This window comes from Gymnodraco acuticeps, unplaced genomic scaffold (assembly GCF_902827175.1).
Source record: "Gymnodraco acuticeps unplaced genomic scaffold, fGymAcu1.1, whole genome shotgun sequence".
NCBI classification, from domain to species: domain Eukaryota; kingdom Metazoa; phylum Chordata; class Actinopteri; order Perciformes; family Bathydraconidae; genus Gymnodraco; species Gymnodraco acuticeps.
The window spans coordinates 471,284-497,673 of record NW_022990397.1 but is presented as its reverse complement, the minus strand read 5'-3'; the positions used below and the strand labels follow the sequence as shown (position 1 = coordinate 497,673).

Here is a 26,390-nt window from a genome sequence, read left to right as displayed (position 1 = left end):
AGAAAACTGTGGTAAACAAGCTCCTGCAGCCTTTTACAACAAGAGGTTTGTGTGTGTGTGTGTGTGTGTGTGTGTGTGTGTGTGTGTGTGTGTGTGTGTGTGTGTGTGTGTGTGTCTGTGTGTGTCTGTGTGTGTGTGTGTGTGTTTGTGTGTGTCCTAGCATTACTATACTTGTGGGGACCTACATCTGTTTACACAGTCACGTGTGGGGACTCGCCTCCCTTATGGGGACAAATTGGAGGTCCCCATTAATTTTAGGGTGAAGACTTGGTTAGGTTTAGGATTAGAGTTAGGATTAGGTTTAGGTTTAGGTTTAGGTTTAGGTTTAGGGTTAGGTTTAGGGTTAGGCATGTGTTGGTTATGGTTAAGGTTAGGATAAGTCTCCAGGAAATGCATGTAAGTCAATGTAATGTCCCCTGAAGTGATGTATACATGGTATGTGGGTGTGTGTGTGTGTGTGTGGGTGTGTGTGGGTGTGTGTGTGTGTGTGTGTGTGTGATCTCACCTCTACAATAGTCACCAGAGCTTCTTGAGAGTTCCTCATCACCTCCATAGTCTTCTCACAACATCTGAGAAAAATACAAGTAATGTCAAGTGTGTACTTTGTAGAAAATGTCATGTTTGTAGTTAACTCTGTGACAATGTGCAGCTTAGAAGGACGACTACAATGGAAATACACATGTATGAAAAAGGAATGATTTCTCAGTGGTCTTGGTTTTTAAATATCTACAAACTGTCGTCCCCCTCACCTCCTGAAGACCCCCTCTACTCCGGTGATGCCCATCCCGTCCACGATGTCTCTGGACAGTCTGAAGGGGACGGTCTCGGGGGTGGGGAGGATCTTACCCTGCTCGAAGGCCACACCTGAACACCGAAAACAAAACAAAAAGGAAACAGAGAGAGGGATGTGTTGAGATGCAGTTACACCGTGTGTTCACAATGTCGTAAAGAGGACATATTCTGCTCATTTTTAGGTTCATATCAGTATGTTGTTCCTCTACTGTGACATGTCTCCATGCTTTAATGTTCAAAAGGCTCTTTATTTTTCTCATACTGCCTGTGCTGCAGCACCTCTTTTCACCCTCTGTCTGAAACCAGAGCCCAGTCTGCTCTAATTTGTTAGCTGACCGGCTCTTTTGTGATTTGTCAACCGCTTAGAGATGTCCCGCCCCTTAGCCTATCACGTACAATGTGTTGGAGTTCTAGCCAATAGAAGCGCGGGTCTTACAAAGTAATGTCACTATGTTCAGGAAGTAAACAAAGGAGTCCAATGGGGGGGGGGGGGGGGCAACATAACAGGACCCCTTTAACACAGCCAGACCTTTGAAGTCAAGAGTAAGCTTACTTTGTAAAATAAACAAAAATAAACAATGTTACCTAAATCGATGTGCACCAGTTCCGCCGTCTGCTCATCGACCAGGATGTTCTGGATGTGTCGGTCCCCCAGGCCCACGATGTAGCCGACTGAGGACAAAACATAAAGTTGGAGAAAATTCATTGTTTTACTTTAAAAATAGAGTTAAAGAATATTCAGCTTAACTTTTTTTGTATCGCAAAAAAAGGGAATATTTGAAATCTACGATTTATATCCCATTATTTTTGCGATCTATTGTGATCCCTGTAATTTGTTACATTTAAATGAAAAATAGCTGCAATAATATGTAATGTTTGTGATAACGTCTACCTATGGAAGAGGTGGCCACGCTGCGAGTGTACGCCAGACGTTTCTCCGTCCACACCGCGGGGTCCAGGAATCGCTCCATGCAGAAATACCTGAAGACCGGCCTGAAGCTGCGGCACACCTCGCTGAACGCCTGCAGCTTCTCGTCAAACGCCAGCTTCTGAGCCTCCTGTAGAGACAGCAGCCACAAATATTAACATCATCATGACTGTGTCCTATCCTGTCTCAAACATCATATGTTATACTGAATCTTAAAAATACTCTGTTGCAAATAAAAGTCCTGCTTTTTAAATTCCACCACTGTCGAATCTCATCCCAAACTAAGATATAATAGGATTTAAAATCGTTGTTTTTTTTTTACAATAAGGCTCTAGGTTGGTAGTTACTTTCATAAGAATGTATGAGCAAATAAATTCAAATGCAAAGCCTGAAGAAGAACCAACAAGTCCCTCAGTAATTGTGAATGACTGTGCTGAATAGACAGTATATGCTGCAGCAGTACATTCATCTTCCTGCGGCAGGCCAGGTTGGTGGCGTCCTGCGGTCTGAAGCGCTTGTGGGCTCCTTTACTGGCATCGATCAGAAACTGCCCGATCGGCACGGTGCCAGAACACCACTCCAAAACCCCGCTGCGCTGCGAGAACGGCACCACCTGGGAGAAAGGAGACAATATAAGTTGATGCAGATGAACGCAGACAAGAAAACGAAGGAATCGGCACAAGAGACATGTTACACTGACTGGAGACCATCAGTAAGTATTTCCATCACTACCTCCACCACAACTCCCAGCATGCACTGGTTCTTTAGGTGAAAAATTAGGAAAGACATTTAGCTGAGTCATGCTCCAGTTTGTTGAAGTGTCACAGGAGTGAGATAGTGGACAGATAGTGCTGCAGTATGATAGCAGCAGTGCAGGAAGACTGTTGGACTTCATGATAATAATTCAAAATTCCGGTAATAATAAAGTAAAAAAGCCTCGGATTTCTCACACCAGTTTGTCATGCATTTCTTTATATATATATACACGTGTTTTTGTTTGATCTCCCCCAAAGAAACGGTTAAATGATGTGTGTGACCTTGTATCGTCGGATGTTGAGCTTCCTCTTGCGAGTGTCCGTGTTTCGCTGCAGCAGCATGGAGCACATGCTGAACACCTGCTGCATCACGGCGTCCTGCCGCAGGTCGTCCTGACCCTGCACCAGAGGGCAAAGGTCAGCCGAGAAAATATAGTGACCCACAAAAGCACATTTAGAGCCTTCATTTTATCCAGTGTTCTAAAAATATATAAACAGGTTTGTATAAGCATTTTCATTTTTATAGAAACATGTTCCTTTTCTGTCAAATAAACCTAAAAGACCTTAAATAATTCCAATACCATTTATTTTTCCATATGTTGTTTATAATCTTTCCTCATAGTAAATACAAAAATAGTCTTCTCCCGTCAAATACTTTCTATTTTATCTTCATTTAAGCAAAAACAAAAAAGTCTTATTCTTTCATTTTCTTACATTATAACTTGTTATCCATGTAAATATCGATAGATTATTGGTTTAAAAGTCAAACACCAGAAAACTGCTATTTCATCACGACCCTCCAAAGTGTCTTAATGATTAGCCTTTAAGTAGCTGAGAAGTGTTTCCACACACACACACACACACACACACACACACACACACACACACACACACACACACACACACACACACACACACACACACACACACACACACACACACACACACACACACACACACACACACACACACACACACACACACACACACACACACACAGTGTCCTGAAGAATGTCCTCATTACAAAGGTGTCAAAGTAATCTAACAAACCTTGTCCTGGCACAAACACAAGTTTAATCATTGCTGAAGTGAAATGGAAATAGTTAAAAGAGAGCAGGTCTGCTATCAGGACTTTAAATCGCACACAAAAGCAGCTTTAGCTTCAAAGAGAGGGGATTTGTTTAGCCGAGAACACAACCACACACACACACACACACACACACACACACACACACACACACACACACACACACACACACACACACACACACACACACACACACACACACACACACACACACACACACACACACACACACACACACACACACACACACACACACACACACACACACACACACCACACACACACACACACACACACACACACACACACACACACACCACACACACACACACACACACACACACACACACACACACACACACACACACACACACACACACACACACACACACACACACACACACACACACACACACACACACATACCAAAGAGAAAGAAAAGTCTTTGCACATGTGTGTGTGTTACATAAAGTCACCCTTAACAGAAAGGCAAACTTGTGACCTCACACACTTCAGAGTCTCTCTCACCTTCACCAGCTGTCTCCGGCTCGTCCCGTCCGAGCCGACACAGTCGATGATCTTCGGCAGGTTGACACCTCCGACGAGGCGATACTGAGGCAGGAAGGACCGGACCGTCACCAGGTTGTCATAGCAACCGGACGGATCCACCTGTTTGAGAACAGACATGTTTTTTATCTCAAAACACACTTGTTCTAAGATATTACACGGCTAATTCAATTCTGGTCAATTCCAAACTTGTGCATGCTGTCATTTATGCACGTATAGGGAATGTGACGTGATAGTATAAGTCGGCCATCTTTGGAGGGTACAAGCGACCCACTGACTGATCACGTAAGGTTAGTGAGGTAGCGTAACTTTTTCACTTTAAACTTTTTAAACATGGACTGAATAGGGCCTCTTTATTAGAAATCCCTAGCATCCATAAAAAATGTAAGCGTTTTTGGAAAATTACATTTCAAAAAGTTAGGGATTATGAAAGTCTTACCTTGATCTCCATGGTGGGAATTGCAACCTCCTCCAGGTCTTTGATTTGCATGATGGGCTGATCAGCAGGGATGGGAATAGCCTCTTAAATAACACAAGGACACAAAGCAGAATTCGCCTTTCAGGGTCAGAAACAAGATGCGTCTTCACCCCCCCCCCCATCTCACAATCATCAAAGAGAAATGGAATAAAAGACAATGAGATCACAGAGTACTCACTTGTCTCAGTCTTGTGCCTGCTGACGTCCATATATGCCAGAGTGATGTAGGCGTCACACAGACGCTCGATACCCCGGATCATCTTTCCTTTCTTTTTCTTTATCGCACTGATGATCTTCCGGGCCACATCTGAACGCTCCTGCACCAGAAAAACATCGCTTGTAAAAACCGAATGTTTAGCAGGCCCTGTTTTTGCTGTTGTCCCTTTCCTGAAGTGTGTTCTATAGGTTTTAGTGCATGTGAATGGGCTGTACATTCTAAAATCCCTGTGTTCCCTCCAGAATGAGTTTCTCCCCCCCCCCCTGAAAAAGCCTTGCTCTTATATGGGCTAGCGTTCAAACACATTGTACGTGAAAGTCTAAGGGGCGGGACCTCTCTAAGCGGTTGACCAATCACAACAGAGCCGGCCAGCTAACCAATCAGAGCAGACTGGGCTCTGGTTTCAGACAGAGGGTGAAAAGAGGTGTTAATATCATGATTTTATCCAGGAGAGAACTTTAAATTGTGTCTTTAATTACCTGACACGTACTTTCCTTTGTTTTACCACATCATGAATATGCGTCAGTTTTAAGTCACACACAAAAGGAGAACTATCTAATGAAAGTCTCACCAGGTCAAACTGTGAGGGCTGCTGTGAAGCGCTCTTAGTCAGACGCGAATTGCAGAAGTTCTCGTCTTTGTTGGCGTTCACCAGGGCGAGGATGATGAAGAGCGTGTGGTGAGGATGCTCCTGAGATGCTCTGCAGATCAGCTGTGAGGAGAAAACATGTCAAGCAGCATTTTCTTAAATTATCCAGTATCTGCATCAAGTTAAAAAGTCTTGTGTTTTCACTGGTCAAATAAAATATATTTGTAGATGGACGGCTCTAGCTATGATGTAATTGTGTTTTAAGTGAGTGTTGCATTACCTCGCTGAGGACATCGTGGAAGCCCGTGTCCTCACTGGAGCCGGCGGCCATCTTGGTTCCCATGCGAGCAGCCAGCTGGTACATGAGAGGCAGGAACTTGTAGGAAGGGATCTGCTTCACCCCTTTCTGAAACGCAAAATAAGTGAAATTCAAACCATTGAGCCAGTCTAAAGACTTTCATCTTTAAAGGTCACCTATCATGCTATTTCTAGGCAATAGCATAGGTCTCAGATATATAAAAATATATAAAAAACATGTCTATGAAGTGTTTTGCTCAAAATACCAACAGATCACCCATTCTAGCCATGCCTCATATCCCTCTATTTCACTTCCAGTTTCATAAGTGCTGATTTGGGGTATAAAGTTTTTTAAAAAAAAGGGAGGGAGGGGGCTGAGCTCATGCGGGAGCCGGCAGCTACTGTCTAAACTAAATACTGCGGTGATGAAAACGCCATATCATGGATTATCAAGGATTCTTTCTGAAACAGTCTGGAGCTCAAAGGCTTTCTCTCTTGCCGGTTATACCACAAGGTGAGTTCCTTTTTATTTCCTGCTTCTTCACACACATGCTCTCCAGTACAGGTTAGCTCTGAGTGTTAGCGATGCTAATGTAAACACCGACCATATTACATCCAAAACAGTCGGGCATTGTTTCTGATAGCAACTTTTCTGATAAAGCCAGCCTACATTTCCGATATCGGACGCAAATCTGGATCAGCTCCGTTGTATCCCCGTTTTTAGAGATTTGGGTACGGAGGAAAAGAGAGAGGGTTTTATTTTCTGACGCTGCGTGAGTTCCCCGACACACCGGGGACACATATTTATGTATAAAAGACATCAAAAAGTGCATTTTGCATGATAGGTCCCTTTTAAATAAAATGCACTGTAAACTTTTATTCATATATTTTTTCTTTTAATGTTTATTTTATTATGTTTGCTTTTTAATGACTGTTTTTAAATGCCATTTTCTTAATGTCTTTTATTTTTGTAAAGCACTTTGAATTTACCAGTGTTGAAAGGTGCTATATAAATAAACTTGCCTTGCCTAAAATGCAATGCAATACTATGTAACTGTCAAATTGTCAAATAAAGCAGCTCCTCTGTCTTTTCCTATCCACTTCTACTTAACCTCAGTGAGAAACATCAGGGGGTTAACTACAATCTGCGTTTCTAATGATGGGTTGTTTCCGTGAACGGCCATTTAAAATGTAGCGGCTGCAAGGTATTCTGGGACAGCATAATCTCCTTTCCTTTTATCTTAACGATGTTTCAGTGTATCCTAAGCTAAAGGAGATAATAAAGGAAGTACCTTCAATTCCAACAGCTTATCATGGCTGACACTTAGACTCTCTGGGTAATTTCCCTCCGCTGAGATCCTTCCTGAGAGAAATGGATGATTCGCCCTCCTCAGCCCCACCCTCTCACTAACCTTCATCATGTTGTTTACGGCCTTAACGTCGGCGTTCTCCAGCCACAGTGAAGCCAGGCGAAACACCCAGGTGTCGTGCTCCTGCCCCTGCTCCAGACACTGGATGTAGTTTTCCACCGCCTTACACAGGAAGCGCTGTTTGTCCGCCTGAAGGTTGGACAGAGCCTTCTGATCCAGCTCCATCTCCCTCTCCACCTTTATCGTGTACCTGGGAAGTCAGATCAAGCAAAAATATGGAAGCAAAACCATCTATTAGGGCCATATAAAGTTCCTTTTTGGTGTTGTTAGAGCCAGTATTTTGATCTTATAAGAAAGGCCACCTAATTGTGACGTCTGTAGTCAACAGACTATAAAAGACTACAATCCCCCCGGCGCCTCCTCTAAAAGGGACAGTGATGGGCAACCTGCTGGAAAGACGCTGTCGAGGAACAGTTTTAACCGTTAAACTACCCTTTAAGTTATTAAGTTATATAAGCCTTATCAAGAAGAAAGAATACCTAACCCCCTGATCCCACCGGAAGCGTCTGCGCTGCGCTGCGACCTCCTCCTGCGTTATAACCCACCAGGCGCATTTCAGGCGTGTGTGTAGCCTCGCAGTATTCCACCAGACCCGCTGCGCTGCGCCGCGTCAAAAATAGGATTCATCCTATATTTTAGAAATTCCTTGCGGCGAGGAGCTTCTGGGACGCTTCGAGCCGCGGCGCAGCGGGTCTGGTGGAATAGCACCCATTGACTAGAGTGGCCGCGATCGCTAAAAACGCCGCAGCCGCAGCGCAGACGCTCCTGGTGGGATTAGGGGGTTAGTTGTTTGTTATTTTATTTGAGTGAGTTTTGCTTATTTGTTTAAAAAAAGGCCTCTTTTCTTTGTTGCACATGTAAACGTTTGTTATTTTATTTTTGAGCAAACACATCGAACTCCACTCTGTGTTTTCCCTTTCAATAACCCTATTTAGAAAGAAATAACATGAATCATGAGAGCACAGACCTGTTGGACGTCATTTTCTTCTCCTTGATCAGGTCCACTTCCTCCTTGGCCTTCTCCAGCAGCGCCTGCTTGTTCTCGAACTCAGACGAGGTCATGTATTTGTCGATGCTCTGGTACTGCGCGTCGGAGAAGCGAGCCAGAGACAGGAAGGCCTCGGTGCGTTGACTCAGCAGCCGCGAGTCCTGAACGCCGGACTGCTCCTCGATCACCTCCACCGCCTGGCACAGGAGAGACAACAAGACGTCACAGTGTCCCATTAACACTTTGATTTCTCTGACACTGCCTTTCTGTGCGAGGTATGTGTGTATGAATGTATGTTCTTCAGCAAGACTATTCAACCTACACATATTACATATTTTGAGACCCGTTTTCCCAGCTTCTCAAATCACATAAACATGACATAAAGGTGTGTGCTAAACAGCAGATAGTCCTGAACTGTAACTGTTTTTTTTTATTTGCATTGATTGACGAAACATTTGTAATCTCTACAACCCCTTTTACGAGTTCTTCAGGAACTATAGACCCCACTATTTTATGAAAACAGTTAGCTGTACAATACGTCTTGTCTCTTCTCTTCCTCTTACCCTCTCCAGGTATTTCTCCAGGATAACTCCAGGGTTTTCCAGGCAGGTCTCAGCCAGCCAGTTCCCACAGAGCCGGAGACTCTCGGTGTAGACCGGAACAACTGCTGGGTTGAAGTCCACCTGAACAGCAACAAACAAAACATACAGACTTTCTATTCGTTTTTAGTTATTTAAAATAATGTAATGCATTACGTTTAAGACGGCCCTCTTTAGAAATGGCTCAAAGTGGGTTACATTTTGTTGCAACGTAGTGTTAGAGTACTGACATTTTTTACTTGAATACAGAACCTTAAAAAATATTGATATTGTATACCAATTAAAGGGAAAGATTTAGATTTGAATTAAAAGATACATAAAGCAATACTTTAAGTAACATAACCTTTTTATTTTATTAAAATTAATAATATTAGTAGTGCACATGTTCAAAAGCGATTGATTAAGATGATTTGAAGAAGAAAGTACTTTATTTGAATTAGGTTGTAAAATATTGTTCTGTTATTGTTATTTCATTAATAACTTACTTTATTGTATTTTAGTCTTACAGATTTATATTGTTATTGTTATATTACACGTTCAAAGCCTCTGAGATTGTAACACATTCTGAAAGTGCAATTATGTCAGTGAGTTAGCAAGAGTGGAATGTGCAAGATTACTGGTGTCTTAATAGTTTCGAAAATTAGTATTGAAACCGTTTCAAATATATTTGTGTATATTGTAGAATAAAAAACTGTATTTTAGAAAACAATATTACAATGTGAAAAATAGTGGATTACATTATGACTTTAGAAACCAAAGAGGCTATATTTCCATTTCCTCTGACCTTCTCCTCCAGGTTGTGGATCATCTGTCTCAGCAGCCCGAGGGCGAGGCCCTGCTCTCCCTTCGCCCAGAACACCTGGGCTTCCTCCAGTCGCCATGACAACACAGGTGACGACTCCCAGGAACCCCCCCCACCACCGAGCTGCTTCATCTGCAGGACCGCCCGCTCTGCCAGCTGTACAGCAATCACAACACTGTTACTATTTTGTAGTCGGATTCAATATTTGTGACAATAACTATACTGGAAAATAAAGGCTCTCTCATCCTCTCCTCTCTCTCCTCTCTCTCTCTCTCTCTCTCTCTCTCTCTCTCTCTCTCTCTCTCTCCCTGTGTGTTCCCGGCCGTGCGGGCCAGCCTGCAGAGCTCCATCAGGTGTTCAGTGAGCACAGAGCTGAGGTACTGGGAGCTGTCGGGGTCTCCCACCCTGCCTATCAGGGTCTGCTGGGCCACTGAGCGCACGGCCAGGATGGGCTCCACCAGAGAGAAGTCGCTGTCAGCGAGCAGCAGGGAGCTCTGCCGCCAGCGGCTGCACACCGCCCGCAGGGACACGTCTGAGAAGGGCCTGATGGGAAGAGGACAAAGCAAACAACCAAACATATTAACTAGAAGTCGGTCTAGTTTGATATACTCCATATCTCCCAGACCTGATGATAGCATTTGAACAATTTCAAATGTTGTAAAGAAAATACTTTAATCATGAGTTATTGTGGGCCATGATAAAGGTAAGATCAGAAATTGTGAGACCCATGGACTGCTAAAATACCTGCTGAAGAGCTGCTTCACACTCTCCAGCTCCCTGATGCTCTGCAGGTTCCTGAGGGCCGGGTACAGAGAGGACACCGCCTCCAGACTGCCTCTGCACAGCTCCTCCACCTCCGCACCCCTGTGGAATTAAAGCATGGAAACACGTCACAGGAGAGGCACAAAATAATCATATGAACCTGAAAATTGCACAATACGTCCTCTTTTATAAGGATTGAAATGTCACAGTAGCTACCCTACAGTACCTAGCCTGTTCCATAGTTTCATCAAAAATGGAGAACTCTTTGTCCCTCAGTGCTTGCAGGGAACAGAACACAGATTCATGGAAGCCCAGTTTGGATTTCTCGCTCCTGAAATTAGATTTAAAAAATATATAACAAAGTGAGTATTAGGTGCCTCTGATTCTCTGAGTTGTGTTGATGTGTTCCTCCTCCTCACCTCTCCGTCAGCTCACAGTCCCACTGAGTGTTCCTCCAGGCGGCCTGGAAGCGGAGCTCTCGCAGCTCGGTGCCCCACTCCAGCCCCTCGCTCTCCAGCCCCCTCATGTAGGTGGCGAGGATGCTGCTCAGACCAAAGTGCTGCAGGCCCTGCAGACATCACAACAGAAGACGCTGCATTACCCTGCATCAACATCGGACCTAATCTAATTTGTTCTTCATAATTTTACCTCCACAATTCCCACTTGTCGAGTGACCTCTGGCAGGGTGGAGTGAAGGTCGTATGAATTCAGGGCCTTCCCCCACATCGCCTCGTGCTCATAGGTTCGAATCCTAAACATTAAGCAATCACACCTTAGTTGTAAAGCACCTTTCACACATTTTAAGATATTAGTGAAGTTTAAAGTGGACCTATCATGCTATATTTGAAACATATATTGTAGGGCCATACCTATATAAAACATGTCTGTGAAGTTTTTTTTTCAAAATACCAAACAGATCATGCATTTTAGCCATGCCTCATTTCGCTCTATTTGCTCTTTTCCAGCCCTGTTTTTGCAAGGGCTGATTCTGTGACTACAGCGCCACTTACAGGCCTGGCATATGTACTACAGCGTCTCCAGCGCTTTCGAGCGGTCTCTCATTCCCCTGATAGGTGGAGAGTTGCCCATATAGGCGGAGCACCCCTTTTCTGACGTCAGAAACATTCAAATAATAATCAGATCCGTTGCAGCCCCCGTTTTTAGAGATGTGGGAATGGAGGAAAAGAGAGAGGGTTGTGTTTTCTGACACTTGGTGAGTTCCCTGACACACCGGGGACACATATTCATGTATAAAGACGTACAAAAGTGCATTTTGCATGATAGGTCCCCTTTAAGTTGCTTCACAGATACTGATAAGAAAATAAGAAAGAATAATATGGACCCTGAACAAATAAATAAATACAAATATTGGAAGAAAAAATAAATAGAAACGAAACAGCATGAAATTAGAACTAGTGATACTAAGTGATACTAAGTGATGCTAAGATACAATTATAGTTACAATAAAATAATTGGCTGATAAAATAACAATAATATTCAACAACTTAAATTCAATAAAATAGGTGATAAATAAAAAAAACTATAAAATAGAAAAAAATATTACAACTTAAATACAGAAATATTATATTAATGTGTTTTTGATGTATAGTTGGTTATTACTGATCACCTGGTAGTATAGCACCTTTTACACATTTTAATATATTAGTGCAGTTTAAGTTGCTTCACAGATACTGATAAGAAAGAATAATATGGACTTTGAATAAATAGATAAATAAAAATATGTTTGAAAATAAATAGCAGGGGAACAGCATGAAATAAAAACAAGTGATCGGAGATAAGAAAGAATGATAGTTAAAAACTAAATGATTATTATTTTTCATTAGTTTAATGAAAAACGTAAAGAGTAAAAAATATGTTTTGTAAATGAACAGTTGGTTATCACTGATCACCTGGTCAGGGGACTGGTCAGCGTCTCCCCCCCACAGCCGTACAGACTGTCAGGCTCCCCGATGCTGCGATACACCTCGATCAGCAGCTCCTGCAGAAACAGACGAGAATTACTGCCATTCGTATGTGGTTCCTAAATTAAAAACATGGTTACAAGTGTCCAACGATAAACCTTTATACCCCTGTTCATAAGAATATTGCGTGTTTAGCTAACAAGTTGTGAACTCGGTGGTCATTAGACTGGACTTACATAAGGAAACTAATCTTTTTAACTTTATCAAACATTTGAATTAGCAACAGCTTTGATTTGTGTATTTTTTTTTTTTTTATATACTTTATTAATCCCGGTGGGGAAATAGTTTCTCTGCATTTGACCCATCCTAGTGTTAGGAGCAGTGTGCTGCCATTTTGAACAGCGCCCGGGGAGCAGTGTAGGGAACGGTGCCTTGCTCAGGGACACCTCGGTAGCACTTGGCCTTGCCGGGACTTGAACTGGACTTCTAGTTACCAAGCCAAGTCCCTATCGACTTCGCCACCACCGACCTGCAGGCTGATGTTCGTGTCCTCCATGCTCTTCTCCGTCAGGCTGGAGATGGTGAAGCTCTGGCTGTTCTCCTCGAAATTTATCCTACGGGATGCTCTGGCCTTGGTTCTGCAGAATTATGGAGGAAAAGTACAATGCATATTTAAACATTTAATGTGTATGGAAAATGAAATGTCAATCTTGTGAATTAACCAGTTAAAAAATAATTAAACTGCTTATTGTTCATGAAAAGTTTAATGCATTTACCCATTTTAATTATGACAATTAACTAAATAAATAATACAATTCTTTAAAATGTGCAAAGTCTTAATGGCACACATAATAAGATATGCTTTAAAATCCCACTTTAATAAATGATCCCTTCTTGCATACCTCCGACCCTCCTCCATGTTAGCTTTGATCTTGTCCACGTAGATCTCGGAGTACAGCAGAGCGGTGAAGTGAGCCGAGCAGGACTGAGCCGCTTTGGCCACCTCCAGGTAGTTCAGCTCCAGCCAGAAGTTGGAGTCACACACCGTGCTGCAGGACTTACTGGAAGAGGGCAACAGCCTTTATTACACACACACTCCACACACAGCATGAGCCAATAGGACAAAGAGCAGTCAGTAAACATTTATTAATAATGAAACAAAAATGTGCAGACCTATCAGCCTCCAGTGATCTCTGTTGGTGTCTCAGATAGTCGATGACAGCCAGCATGGTACGCAGAGAGGTCTTGTCGTACAAGCCCTGACTGGCAGCGTCGGACTCTGAAAATAATAATAAAACATAGAATATGAGTAAATAAAGAGAGAGAAATTATTATTCTTCAGGGCCCGAGTCCACATAGGTAAGAGTCTCCTCCCATCTTTCATCAAAGAAAACGAAAAAAACTAAACTGGATTGCTGCATGTTACGGCCGCCGCCTCCCCGGTCCTAGTTAACTCTGCTTTGACTGCGTTCTATGTAAATGAGCTGTGCGGTTGCCCTGATGCCCTTGGCTACTCATCTCCTGGCCCGCCCCGAAGATTGTGAGCATGCCGGGCTCGACACGCTCCAATCCCAGCGCACACCTTCCGGAGACGACTACAAAGCCTGTGGACAACTATCAGTCGGGAGGCTCTGGATGTGTGACCAGACGCCTCTCGCTACTTACTCTTCGCTTGTAGACAAATCTGTTAACAGTGCTTAACTCGTGTGGTCCTTATTAGTGTGGTTGTTATTATTGGTGTCTAGATTAGCTTAAACCCGTGTATTACGCTGACTGTTGTCCTCTAGTCCTCCCCCCCATAGCTGTGTTTTCCTACAGCCTCTTTTTTATTAGTTTGTGCCACTTTGATAGTGAGGGTTGTTTTGCTGCTATTTATTTGCTAGTATCTATTTCTTTGTACTTAATTAGGCTCCCTTTTTAGAGTCCTCGCTTTGATGGTTGCTTAGTTAAACCTGCGCCCTTTTGGGCCCCTTTGTTTGCTCCAGGCTGCTAGCCTTCCATTTTTGTAATATTGTTATTCAATACTATTCTTGTAATAATTACCAATTCCAACTGGTGTATGTTGCTTTCCCTTTTCCCCTAGTTGGGACGTAACACTGCATGTGACAGCTTACGCTCTGTCCTCATTGGAAAAAAGATGCTGGCGATCAGAAAAAGGGGCTATGTGGATATGTGGTCCCCTATACTCTCAGTCTTACCAGAGTCAGAGTTGAGAGGTGTTGCGGTGCGGCTGGAGGCCTGAGCGCTTCTGGAACAAAAGCTGAAGAAGTCCTGAATGTGAGAGGAGAGCAGCTGCCTCCAGGAGCCGTTCACATCGTCCATCAGGACTGAGTGGATGATGAGCGGCAGCAGCCTCTGACAGCAGTCCACCCTCACCTGGAGACACAGGCAGGAAGTAAACGCAGGGATTTTAGCCGTTGCAGACCTTTTTTCACGCACACAAATCTAGATAACACAATACAGGAAACAGGAAAACCCCAAAAAGCAGAATAGGGCCTCTTTAAACGTCTGAGTGCTCACCAGACACAGCGGTCGTGACAGCAGCAGAGCTTCACTCCTGACCCCCCCGCTGTCCAGCAGGGCGGTGCACAGAGCCTTCAGCCAGGCCTTGTGTCCGCCGGCTCGGGGGATCCAGAAGTCCTGACTCTCCAGCTTCTGCCTCGCCCCCAAACTCTCCTCCTCACTCACAGCTGCACCCTGAGGAGGGACCACAGGCACACAGATGTTACAGTACATACAGAAAAACACACTAACACATATTTGTATTTCAATGCTTTGTGTTTGTAAAACAGTTTTTTATTTAGAAAATGGGTCTAAAACATGTACGGTTTGATATTTACATATTTGTTATTGGTATACATATGATAGATATGACACAAAAACCTGGTAAACCCACCGTCTTCTTGGCCTTTCTGAAGGGGTTGAGGTAGGTAAGCATGGGGTCTCTGTTGTCTTTGTGTTGCGCCCAGAAGTCGACCCCGGACTGAGTTGCGAGGATGTTCTTCAAACACTGACCAGCTGCTTTCCTCACCTCAATACTGGCACACACACACAACACAGGTAAGTGTTATAAATCTCCTAATGTAAAAATAAACCAATACGTAGTCAGATTTTGGATTTCTGAGATCTAGAAATTGGCATACCGCTGTTGTGTGAGTGCATCGTTCATGCAGTTGAGGATGATGTAAAGACACTGGGACTCAGTGGAGGTGAAGAGAGAAACAGCTTTCTCATAGAGGGGGTCTCTACCGTGCAGCAGGGCGATAGTGGAGAAATCTACCGGACCCAGCTCTCCCAGACAGCTGCCCGCCGCCTCTGCAGAGACGAGGTTAACGCAGATTAATCACGTTACAAAGTTTGACGAGCGCAGATGTTTACCATGGATACCAGTGAAAGGCAAAGAAAGCGAGAGACATGTGTTACACTGACTGGAGACCACTGGACATCAGTAAAAACCAAGAACCAACCAACCTGATTTCTCTTAGCAGTTTGTCATGCATTTCTTTATTACAACACTCCCCAAAAGTAAATACTACTGGACTGTATACTGGAAAATTCAACACCCTATATCTTTAAACCCTCCCAAAGCAGAAGGAAAAACCCGAGAGAAACCCCACGATTAATGGGATAAACTGATATTTATTTCATACCCAGAATGTCAGCTCCTCCGGGGTGGTTGGCAGCGAGCTTACAGAGCTGCAGCAGACTGAGGACCAGCTTCACCAGCATACTGTCAGAGGGCTCGGCTACAGGGGAGATGAGACATTTAGAACGATCTCGCAGGACACCTAACATGCCACAACTATTTATGCATTTTCCTTCATCTGGCTTGGTACCGTGGCACTCTTTGAGCAGCTCTCTGATCTGGTCCTTGTTGTCGTGCAGCTGTCGTGTCAGCTCCTTCAGACCCTCCAGTCGGGTCAGAGGTAAGGAGTCACATGACGTCACAGAGAGGAAGTGGGCTATCTCCTGAGGATATAGGTCAGCAATGAGATTTATTTTGATTTATCATTGATAACTCATTGACATTTCTACCAGTGACGTGCGGTCAAGGGAGGCAGAGTGTCACCTAAATATAGCTGTTACAAAAAGTAAAAAAATATAGCTGGATTAAATACTTTATGTACATGTTTTTCCACTGATTTGTGTTATAAATGTTATTTTTGATCGATTCCAAGACGTTTTGATGGTCAAAATCGCCAAAACACGAAGCTCCACTGCAAACACAGAGAGAAGTCAAAGTTGTAAAATGCGCTAAAAGCAAAATCCAGAGTTATTTTCTCTCTCCATTCATTAGACTGAGCCTAGAGCGTGGGATCAGAGGCGGGGCTTAGGCAAAACTCAAGTGTGCATCCTTTATGGGCACTTTTGCAATTTTTAGGGCATTACCTCTCTCAGTGTGAAGGTCCCAGTGTTGTATTTGAGCTTGTGCTGCACAGACCGCAGCTCTCTGAACTCAGGGAGGTCCGGGAAAGGCTCCAACCGGCTGATGGCTCCTTTTAACTTCTGCTGATTCTCTATCACCAGGAACTGCAACAGGCTGAGCACCTGGAGGAGAGACGAGCGACAGTGAGTGGCACGTAAATGCTGAGGGATTGTTTTTCACTCTTAAGCAGGGGTAAATGCAAAACAAGAATACATGTCTACCAGATTCTATAGGTCCTGGAAACCTCTATCAAATAATCCAACCTTCTGTGACATTTTTTTTTGTTTTCTTGTGGTTTCAAAAGGAATATTTTGAGCTTCTCAATTGGTTGGGCGATTAATGGTTGTTCTGTCAACTGCATAACACACCAGCAAGTGGTATTTTAAGGTAATGCAAGCCTTCTTACGCATAACGATGTTGCATTCGTCTGCACGTATACTTGCAATTCATTCATTTCAAAGTGATAATTCCGTATAATATCTTGGATAATATCGCAATCGCCATATCAATCAAGTCAAATATATCAAGTTCCATATTGTGCTCATTATCAGGTTCATATGTGAGCAGAAGCTTTTGAGTATCTTACCTGCTGCGTGACGGCGGGCCGGCTGGTCACCTGAGCGGTGAGCGTCCCGACGATGACCTGCAGGTGGCAGTCCAGAGCGTCGTCACAGAACAGCAGCGCGGCGCGACACACAGAGGTCAAGAGGTCGCAGCACAGAGAGAGGCTGCGGGTAGAAACCTCGTCACACTGAAGCGCTCTGAGGACGAGAGAAACATCACAGTGATCAGTGTGGGTGTAAACAACAACACAACAGTAAACACTATAAAATGCACTGATGTGCAAAAACACTTGTGTGCAATCACAAATACTTTATTCATCGTGGGGGAAATTGGGTTTTCTGGAAAGTTGCGCCATTTTAGAATTAAATAAATAATATAATAACTAAATCAAATATTAAATAAATTATTACAAGAAAGAATGTGCAATAAAAAAGATAAAATAAGATATATAATCATACATTTTTTTATTAAAATCTCTAATAAAATATTAAATGATAAATACAATATTAAATCAAATTAAAATATTATATAAATATAAGTAAGAACGGGCCATTAAAAGAGGAAATAAGATATATAAACAACAAATTAAAGTAAATTGTCCATTAAAAGATTTATCTACGCTGTCCGCACATTTTGCTCCCCTCTGTGGGATGATGGAAGGATTTCTGATGCCTATTCTCCGTCCTGCGTCTGTTACCTGTGTGTGTGTGTGTGTGTGTGTGTGTGTGTGTGTGTGTGTGTGTGTGTGTGTGTGTGTGTGTGTGTGTGTGTGTGTGTGTGTGTGTGTGTGTGTGTGTGTGTGTGTGTGTGTGTGTGTGTGTGTGTGTGTGTGTGTGTGTGTGTGTGTGTGTGCCCACCTGCTGTTGATGTAGTGGATGAGTGTGTAGATGATGTCTCTGAGGACGAAGGCCCAGGCTCCTCCGAGGCCGTCCTTCACCTCCCGGAGCAGCAGGCTGACGAACAGGTGATACATGAGGAGGATGCGGTGGCGCTCGTAGCTGTTGGTCGTCTCCGCTGCTCGCTCACACACCGCCAGCAGAATCCTCTGGATGGAGATCTGCAGCACAGAGAGGGGACGGCAATTAAAACAATATTATATACAGCAGAGAAAAAATACAGTTGTTGGGTCAATGTAAGGCCTGTGTCAACATAGTGCCTTTTTCTGGGTGCTAGCGTCTGTGTTTTGGAGCTTTTACTTTTATTATTTCAGCGGGGAATCGGATTTTCATTTAATTTTTGAATGAAATAAAATAGAAATTGAATAAAATAGAATGTTATGTAAACATAAGGAGGAATGTGCAATAAAATATTGAATAAAATAAAAAGAATAACATTAAAAAATAATATATAAATAAACGCAAGAAATGTAAGGCAAGGCAAGTTTATTTATATAGCACCTTTCAACACAAGGCAATTCAAAGTGCTTTACAAAAATGAAAGACATTCAGAAACATATTATAAAATGACATTTTAAAACACTCCTTTAAAAGCAAAGACAAAAAGCAAAGATAATAAAAGTTACAGTGCAGTTTAAGATATGAATATTTCAATTAAAAGCAGCGACAAAAAGAAAAGTCTTCAGCCTGGATTTAAAAGTAGTCAGAGTTGCAGCGGACCTGCAGGTTTCTGGGAGTTTGTTCCAGATATTTGGAGCATAATAACTGAACGCTGCTTCTCCATGTTTAGTTCTGACTCTGGGGACAGAAAGCTGACCAGTCCCTGAAGACCTGAGAGATCTGGATGGTTCATCATTTAGCAGGAGGTCAGAAATGTATTTTGGGCCTAAACCATTCAGTGCTTTATAAACCAGCAGCAGTATTTTGAAATCTATTCTTTGACACACAGGAAGCCAGTGTAAAGACTTCAGAACTGGAGTGATGTGATCCACTTTCTTAGTGTTAGTGAGGACTCGAGCAGCAGCGTTCTGAATCAGCTGCAGCTTTCTAATAGATCTTTTAGTGAGACCTGTGAAGACACCATTGCAGTAGTCCAGTCTACTGAAGATAAAAGTTTTTCCAAATCCTGCTGTGACATGTAGGTAAAATGTCTTATAAAAGATAGTATGAAATAAATAAATGAAAAGAAAGGAGGTGAAGTGTATTTTGCGATGACACGCTTGGAGCAGGGTCTTTCCACCACTGACAGAAAGAGCCACCTGCGGGACACAGGTCCTAAAAGACATGTAGTTACACATTTTGAAAAGTCTTACCGGTGTTTTTGACAGGATGGCGACCAAAGACTTGTGGTTTGCGCTGTGACACTTGCTGAGGTAGTCCAGTGTCGCTTTAATCACATAAGAGCTGAAGTACGGTGGGTTTGGTACGGGGTCCAGTTCACTGAGAGGCATTAAACAGATGTTAATTCAGACATTTTAACAATTACGATTTATAGAAAGACACACTTATTAACTTTATCAACACTGGGGTAAATGAGGAATAAACGAATGAAGAAATACATTAAATATTTGAACCTCCATTACCCTATGAAGCACTTCAGGTCTCCTTTCTCCTCTTCACTTCCTTCATACAGAGTCATCAGGAGCTCCACCACTATGTCTGCTAGGTTACTATGGATCAGACTGTCTATTTGCTGCCGACACAGGAACAAACATGGAGAAAAATGTGTTGCGTGAGTCAATTTGTTGCTGAACTTTTGGATTTCCGCCTTTACAGACCATTTACATGCACATGAACCTATTAACACTCTACAGCAGCAGTTCCCAACCTTTCTCAACTCAGGGCCCACATAAGAATCTAAAAAATGTCCGCGGCCCACATTCAACCATAAACAATACGGAGGCTAAATAAAGTTCTAATTGGTCAATTCAGAACATGTGACACGCTGTTAATCCAGTAGAACAGAACGCTGTCAAGGATTGTAACGACCGTTGCTAAGGAGGATCAAGAAGGAGAAAGGAAAGGAGGTTCAAATTAAAAATCTTAATAATGAAATGTTTCCACACAAATCATAATGTTTTGCAAATGATTTGGCGGCACTTGCAATGCCTTCGCGTCCCACTAGGGGGCCACGGCCCACAGGTTGGGAACCGCTGCTCTACAGGAAAGTGAAACCCCTAACAGGGCCTTTTTTAAACGGCTGTGTTTACCTGTTTGCCCAGACAGCTGGCGTCTTTGAGCAGCTCGTACACTTTGTGAGCTTTCTCTCTCTTCTGAGCCACCTGAGCATCCTGGCCCGACAAGGCGAAGTACGGCAGGATGTTGACCATGATCTTAGGGAAACAGTCCGCCAGTAGCTCTTTCCAGTCCTTCTCCAGGTACCTGCCGATAGACTTCACCTGCTCAAAGTCATCCAGGAAGACCAGATGGGGGATCAACACTTGGTAGGAGGACCTTTAAGGAGACACAAGGATTTTCAAAGGTTCTTAAGTGTTTACGACAGGGACTTATGCCGTGAGCAAGTTCTTGTATATAAAATGTGAAAATACAGAAGTGTAGTCACTCACTTGTAGAACTCTTGGACTGCGTCGTGGTCCAGGAGGGTGAAGGGGAAGGATTCCAGGGTGTAGCGATCGTCAGACTGTCTCTGCGCGAGCCACTCAGCCACCAGGTAGTACAGGTGAGAGCTGACGAACGTTTTCACGCTCCTGTAGCCCAGCGCTCTGGAAACACTGCACAACATCTGGGAGGAAACCAAACACAGGAACATGGGACTTAAATCACCTATCATTTGTATAGGGCAATGTTTTGCATGAAAACAAACTCAAACTAATACATATGCTTACTCAAATGTCAGAGGATGCAAAGCCCCATTCACAATATGGATGTTACAATATTTGGCACAACTATTTAATAAGTAAGTAAGAAAGTAAATTAGTATAATATAGACACAATATATTAAGTAGTGTATTAATATTATAATTGATGCTGAAAAACGGATTATCGCATGAATAAGATTTAACTCACTGTAGAAACATTAATTAATTAATTACAGTGCTGGTATACAAGAGGCCTACACTGCCTTGTCCAACTCGACCAGTGTTTCTCAAACTTTTTCATACCAAGGACCACTTAACCAATAAAAAAACACTCACGGACCACCTAACTCCACAAATATCCAAAAACACAGTTTTTCTAGAACAGATTACAAATCGCCTGAAAATGGTACAAACAAGTGGCAACATGTGTGACGAAGGTGTTGCCCTGGGCTATATCATGCAATTGTGAAAATGAAACTTAAGCTCGCTCCATTGCGGAGATATTCCTGCGAGAGTGCGGAAAACTTAAATGTATTTATTTATTTAATGTGAAATGTTACCAATATACTCACGGACCACTAGGGGGCGCTCATGGACCACAAGTGGTCCGCGGACCACACTTTGAGAAGCACTGAACTAGACCAAGTCGCACATATTTTATTATTATTACTTTATAAAAATTGTTGTCATTTCCCCATAAGTTCTCACCTTAAAACCTCATTCAGCAATTTGTTGTTAATACATTTCCCCAATGCACAGTTCCCTGTATGTGTACCTTCTTGATGAGCTGCTCCTCGATGTTGTTCTCCTTGTAGGACTGGAAGAGGGCGAACAGAGACTGCTTCTCACAGACGGGGCTGCAGCACATCACCACAGACAGACTCTTCAGCAGCGCCGCCTTCCTGTTGAACACCTCGTCCTGCTGCTCCTCTGCAGAGCTGCTCCTCTGTGCGTCACACACACACACAGCAAGCATCAGGAAAGTCACACACACACAATAAACTATTACTGATTTATGAGAGCACAATATGAACTCACTGGGAACCTCATTCCTTCCTGAGCCTTCAGGTAGACGTTCTCGAAAGCCGCCTGCTGGTGTTTCAGCGGCAGCATCTTCCTCTTATCCAAACGTCCTGGTCTCATCTCAAGAAACAACCTGGTCCAACACAGAAAAATAAGTCAAAGAGAGACTAAAATGACAGTGCAACATTAAAAAGATGGCGTAAAATGAAATACCGCTGTCCAAAAATTGGTTTGACCCGAATATTTTAACAAAAAATGATTTGCACTGGTCAGGGGCTGAAAAAACATTTAGCAGACATTTTAAAAATACGTTTGAGGAACACTGTCTCACCTCTCCACGGACATGGCCACCAGCATGCGGACCTGGTGGTGTGCGTCGGCGAGGTGAGAGGGGAGGAGGACGGACACGGGGCGATCCTCCTCTCTGATGCTCAACACCGCCCACGCACAACACGGGTCGGCCTGTCAAGAATCACAAGAAGAGGAGATGCTAAATCAACAAGAAAACAATCTAGACAGCATTACAGGTAAATGAAAATGCTTTTGATTTTGGGATAACAGTTCAACCTGATCATGCATCAGTCATTTAATGAATTACATTTTAACAGCATGGGCCACTTTGAGTAGATCTGACTTTGGGATCAACAAAATGCTAAAAGTCTGCTTATCTTTAAAGTGCTAGAAGCTTCAACGACTCCAAACTGATGCAATAGAGCAAAATAGAGTTAAAGCCTGCATGAATCTAATGGCGCGTTTCCACTGCAGCGGGTAGCCCCGTTTAAGCGTCCTTAACCGTCCAGGCCGATTTTTGGTGGCGTTTCCATATAGCCTAGTACCGGCCAGCGGGTACTTTTTCCCTCTTTTTCCGGCCTCATAAAATCGTGGTTCCCTCAGACCAGGGCCAGGGCTGAACTAGTGACGTCAACACTCTCGACTGCTGATTGGTCAGAGAGAATCGTCACAAGATCGCGCGCGAGTTCATCCCTAGCGTCGCATATATATCTAGAAGCAAGCTTGCAGCATTTTTATAAACAGCATTTTGTAAACGGATGAGCTACAAAAATGGCTACGTCTAATAAGAAAAGCACACCGTGGTCGACCGAGGAGGTGACGACGTTCCTACATCTCATTGGGGATGATCAAATCCAGCGGGAGCTCGACGGAACAACTCGAAATGTGAACAAAAACAAAGCCGATCGCCCCGCCTACACTGCGTTGCTACCCCAGGTCCTAAACTGTAATGGAAATGCGCCACGGCCTGGGCCGGCCAGCGAGGCAGCCCGAGGCCAGAGCGAGGACGCTTAGGGACGCTTAAACGGGGCTACCCCGCTGCAGTGGAAATGTGCCATTAGTGTGCCGATATCTTGTCCATCAGTTTGTGCACATAAAACATTGAAAGCTTTAAAATGGTGACTCGAAAAACACTTAAGCTCTTACGTCAATCATATAACCGAGCCTCATAATCCAAGTCAAATATATAAGTATTTCATGGTTGTGCAGATACAATAACTTCCTCTGTGAGAGCTCACCTCCAGCAAGGCAACCAGGCATCTCACTAAAGCGGCTCGTACAGCTGCCACACATTTCCCCGTTTGGCTCAGGAAACTGAAACACAGCATGGCAATTGTGTTAGCTTCAAAAACTGAAACACTAACGAGACACAGACAGTGGATAAGAATTCAATGTGTGATTCATGCTCTCTCTTTCTTAAACTGCAGCCATCCCTTTCAAAATATAATGAAACCTAATCACTTAAAGACTATGATTTCCTGTGACAACCAGGGACCATTTTACAACCTCCTTCATCATCTGCCCCCCCCACATGTTTATGTTCATAAACTGATGCTGCTGACCAGAATCCAGACACCACTTGCAGCAGAGACCCCTGAACGTGTCTCATCTCCTCTGGGATGTGTTGGGTTTTCCCGAGGCTCATGATGGAGGGTAACAGACCCAGCAGCACAGCGGCACAGATCTCCTGGTCCTGACGGTGCAGAGAACACAGGTCCCTGCACACACAGCACGACAAATACATTAAAAACACAAGATATTTGATTTTACGGATGCATTTTTAAAATAAAGCTGTATAACAGAAAGATTTCCCTACGCTAGAGGACGAAGCAATGTATCAAAATCCTCCGGAGAGAGCGAGTCCTCCGCAGGAAGCTTCTTCAGCAGGAGCAGGTACTGGAAGACAAGAAGATACACAGGCTCATCAGATGAACCGTCACTGCCTCTGAAGACTCTCCACAGCAGCTGCTGCGACCCACCATGTTGAGGTGCAGAGCCTTGTTGAAGTCCACCTGCTCGGCCAGCAGCAGCAGCAGCCGGCGCCGCACCTCCTGCGGTTTGAAGAGCAGAGCGTGGACGGGCTGCATGGAGCCGCACTCACACAGGAAGTCCAGGACGGCCAGCAGAGCCAGGTCCTGCTGGGCCAGATGATCCTCTGCTAACAGACTCTTTGCACCTAAAGGAGGAGAGAAAAACCAACATTATTCTACTTTTGTATCATCTATCATATTTTGATCAGGTCCTATTCTGCTATTTTGGAGTGTTCCCTTTCCACTGTAGTTTGCTTTATAGGTTTTTGTGCATGTAAATGGTCTGCAAAGGCTACAACCCCAGAGTTCCTTCCAGAGGGAGTTTCTCTCCCAAAATAAATGATACCAAATGTTGTCTTCCACATTCAGATCACGTTATCTCTTCTCACCCGGCCCACAGGAGCCCTCACTGCCGTCTCCCTGCTGTCTGTGGGTCCCGTTGCTGCTGGTGGACTCATCCCCCTCCTCAAACAGGTCGATGTCGTCCCCTTGTTGAGTTCTGGTCACGTCCCAGTCCTCCTCCATGTGATCGTCTTCATCCACAACACTCACTCTCTTTGAGACACTGCTTAGCTGAGACAGGGAAGGAAGTGATTTGAATTCATCGTTTCAGTTCGTGATTCTCTTTTTTTATTTAATCCTAGGCCACTAATATCTTATATACTTATATCTGCTTTTTTATTATATACAAAATGTTTATCTTACCAACAGTTTGCAGATCTCAGCCAGTTCACTGAGCAGACTGGCCGGCAGAATCATAATGAACAGAGTGGACCAGATGGGGCAGATTTTATCCTGGGAAAAGAAGAACAAAATAACTAATAGCTCTTGGAATCCTATTTTCAATATGTCAGTGTTGATTGGCCTGGTATTGAGGCTGTAGGCAGGCCATAACAAGAAGGTGCCAGGGGCTAAGCACAGTGAGAAAAATATGTGCTTTACTGCTTGCATTTTACCATTTCATCCAAAAAGCCGGCAAAAAAACGACCCATTCCAGCGCCAGTTACTGTTGGTGCAATTGCAAGCGCCATGGATGTGTAATTGTGGTGGAAATGATTGCGATTACAAGTGCGATGGATATTGCGGTCAACAAAAATCTTCCCGACTCACTGACCATGAAAAGCCAGTCAGGTGTGTTACATAGATTTCAGCATAATGCATCCCATGATGATGGAGGCTTTCGTCACCTTGTTATTTCTGCAGGCTGACTGCGTGCAGAGCTTCATGACGGACCTCAGTGTGCTCATGGTTCCTTCCTCTGCCATCTTCACTTTCACACCGGAAACAAAACCGCTGAAGTCCTGGGCCAGAGCCTGGTGACCAACACACGCCGACAAACTTAATACATGCTTTGACAAATTATTTAAAGAGGCTCTATTCTGCTCATCTTAGGTTCGTATCTTGTTCCTCTACTGGGACATGTTTCCATGCTTTAGTGTTCAAAAAGCTCTTTATATTTCTCATACTGCCTGTGCTGCAGCACCTCTTTCCACCCTCTGTCTGAAACCAGAGCCCAGTCTGCTCTGATTGGTTAGCCTATCACGTAGGATGTGTAGGAGCGCTAGCCAATAGAAGCGCACATGTTACATCAGTGGTGAACCGTCAGGGCCTTCAAGGTATTCAGAGAATACCCTGGAACACTCGATTTAATTATATAAATAAAATGTATATAAAATGAATAAATGAGAATCGTATCTGTGTTGTTGATCTGTAATATTACAGTGTTACGTTGATTTGTTTGTCCTTCTCGGACCATGCTCTACGCATTTCAGTGGTTTTGTGTTAGAAAAGAAAGCAACCAATCAGATCTTGTTTTGGGTCTCTGGGTAGAATATCCTTCAACCAAGGTATTCTACATCCTTGATCGAATGCCCTGGCCGTTGCACTGAATGAGAGACGAAGCAATTCATGCCGTTTTATTGTTTTTAACGTTGAAATGACAAGTGCAACAGGTGAAGATGATGTTGTTGCGGAATTGTTGCGATAACCCTTTTCAAGACGACAATTCAGTGAAAAGAAGGACATTATAACGGCGGGGACGGGGGTTTCTACAGAAGGTCCAGATGTGATGGACACGGCCCGCCACTGTGTTACATAGTGATGTCACTATGTTACGGAAGTAAACAAA

At 43.6% G+C, this 26,390-nt stretch overlaps 1 protein-coding gene across 2 annotated transcripts in view; it reads right to left on the bottom strand.

The window, feature by feature from the left end:
- atm (ATM serine/threonine kinase) overlaps positions 1-26,390 on the bottom strand; it is a 36,386-nt gene that overhangs the window by 3,459 nt on the left and 6,537 nt on the right. The window contains exons 15-61 of one of the 2 annotated variants that reach the window (XM_034224606.1): positions 25,450-25,575; positions 24,968-25,057; positions 24,652-24,835; positions 24,212-24,408; positions 24,049-24,128; positions 23,795-23,950; positions 23,471-23,546; positions 22,273-22,403; positions 21,957-22,074; positions 21,694-21,864; positions 20,667-20,842; positions 20,310-20,553; positions 19,683-19,792; positions 19,413-19,539; positions 18,061-18,260; positions 17,226-17,400; positions 16,603-16,761; positions 16,050-16,182; positions 15,864-15,959; positions 15,357-15,528; positions 15,110-15,251; positions 14,734-14,910; positions 14,412-14,589; positions 13,387-13,492; positions 13,116-13,274; positions 12,743-12,851; positions 12,202-12,290; positions 10,940-11,042; positions 10,711-10,859; positions 10,518-10,622; positions 10,274-10,393; positions 9,838-10,072; positions 9,512-9,685; positions 8,692-8,811; positions 8,108-8,325; positions 7,123-7,330; positions 5,694-5,819; positions 5,396-5,536; positions 4,786-4,924; positions 4,569-4,651; positions 4,091-4,231; positions 2,758-2,874; positions 2,184-2,333; positions 1,685-1,850; positions 1,378-1,464; positions 750-864; positions 506-569 (exon numbers count right to left, since the gene is read on the bottom strand). In XM_034224606.1, the coding sequence (XP_034080497.1) occupies positions 506-569; positions 750-864; positions 1,378-1,464; positions 1,685-1,850; positions 2,184-2,333; positions 2,758-2,874; positions 4,091-4,231; positions 4,569-4,651; positions 4,786-4,924; positions 5,396-5,536; positions 5,694-5,819; positions 7,123-7,330; positions 8,108-8,325; positions 8,692-8,811; positions 9,512-9,685; positions 9,838-10,072; positions 10,274-10,393; positions 10,518-10,622; positions 10,711-10,859; positions 10,940-11,042; positions 12,202-12,290; positions 12,743-12,851; positions 13,116-13,274; positions 13,387-13,492; positions 14,412-14,589; positions 14,734-14,910; positions 15,110-15,251; positions 15,357-15,528; positions 15,864-15,959; positions 16,050-16,182; positions 16,603-16,761; positions 17,226-17,400; positions 18,061-18,260; positions 19,413-19,539; positions 19,683-19,792; positions 20,310-20,553; positions 20,667-20,842; positions 21,694-21,864; positions 21,957-22,074; positions 22,273-22,403; positions 23,471-23,546; positions 23,795-23,950; positions 24,049-24,128; positions 24,212-24,408; positions 24,652-24,835; positions 24,968-25,057; positions 25,450-25,575 (6,642 nt within the window). Of the gene's footprint in view, positions 1-505; positions 570-749; positions 865-1,377; positions 1,465-1,684; positions 1,851-2,183; positions 2,334-2,757; positions 2,956-4,090; positions 4,232-4,568; positions 4,652-4,785; positions 4,925-5,395; positions 5,537-5,693; positions 5,820-7,122; positions 7,331-8,107; positions 8,326-8,691; positions 8,812-9,511; positions 9,686-9,837; positions 10,073-10,273; positions 10,394-10,517; positions 10,623-10,710; positions 10,860-10,939; positions 11,043-12,201; positions 12,291-12,742; positions 12,852-13,115; positions 13,275-13,386; positions 13,493-14,411; positions 14,590-14,733; positions 14,911-15,109; positions 15,252-15,356; positions 15,529-15,863; positions 15,960-16,049; positions 16,183-16,602; positions 16,762-17,225; positions 17,401-18,060; positions 18,261-19,412; positions 19,540-19,682; positions 19,793-20,309; positions 20,554-20,666; positions 20,843-21,693; positions 21,865-21,956; positions 22,075-22,272; positions 22,404-23,470; positions 23,547-23,794; positions 23,951-24,048; positions 24,129-24,211; positions 24,409-24,651; positions 24,836-24,967; positions 25,058-25,449; positions 25,576-26,390 lie in introns of those variants that run through there. The other variant, XM_034224607.1, reaches the window with a different exon arrangement.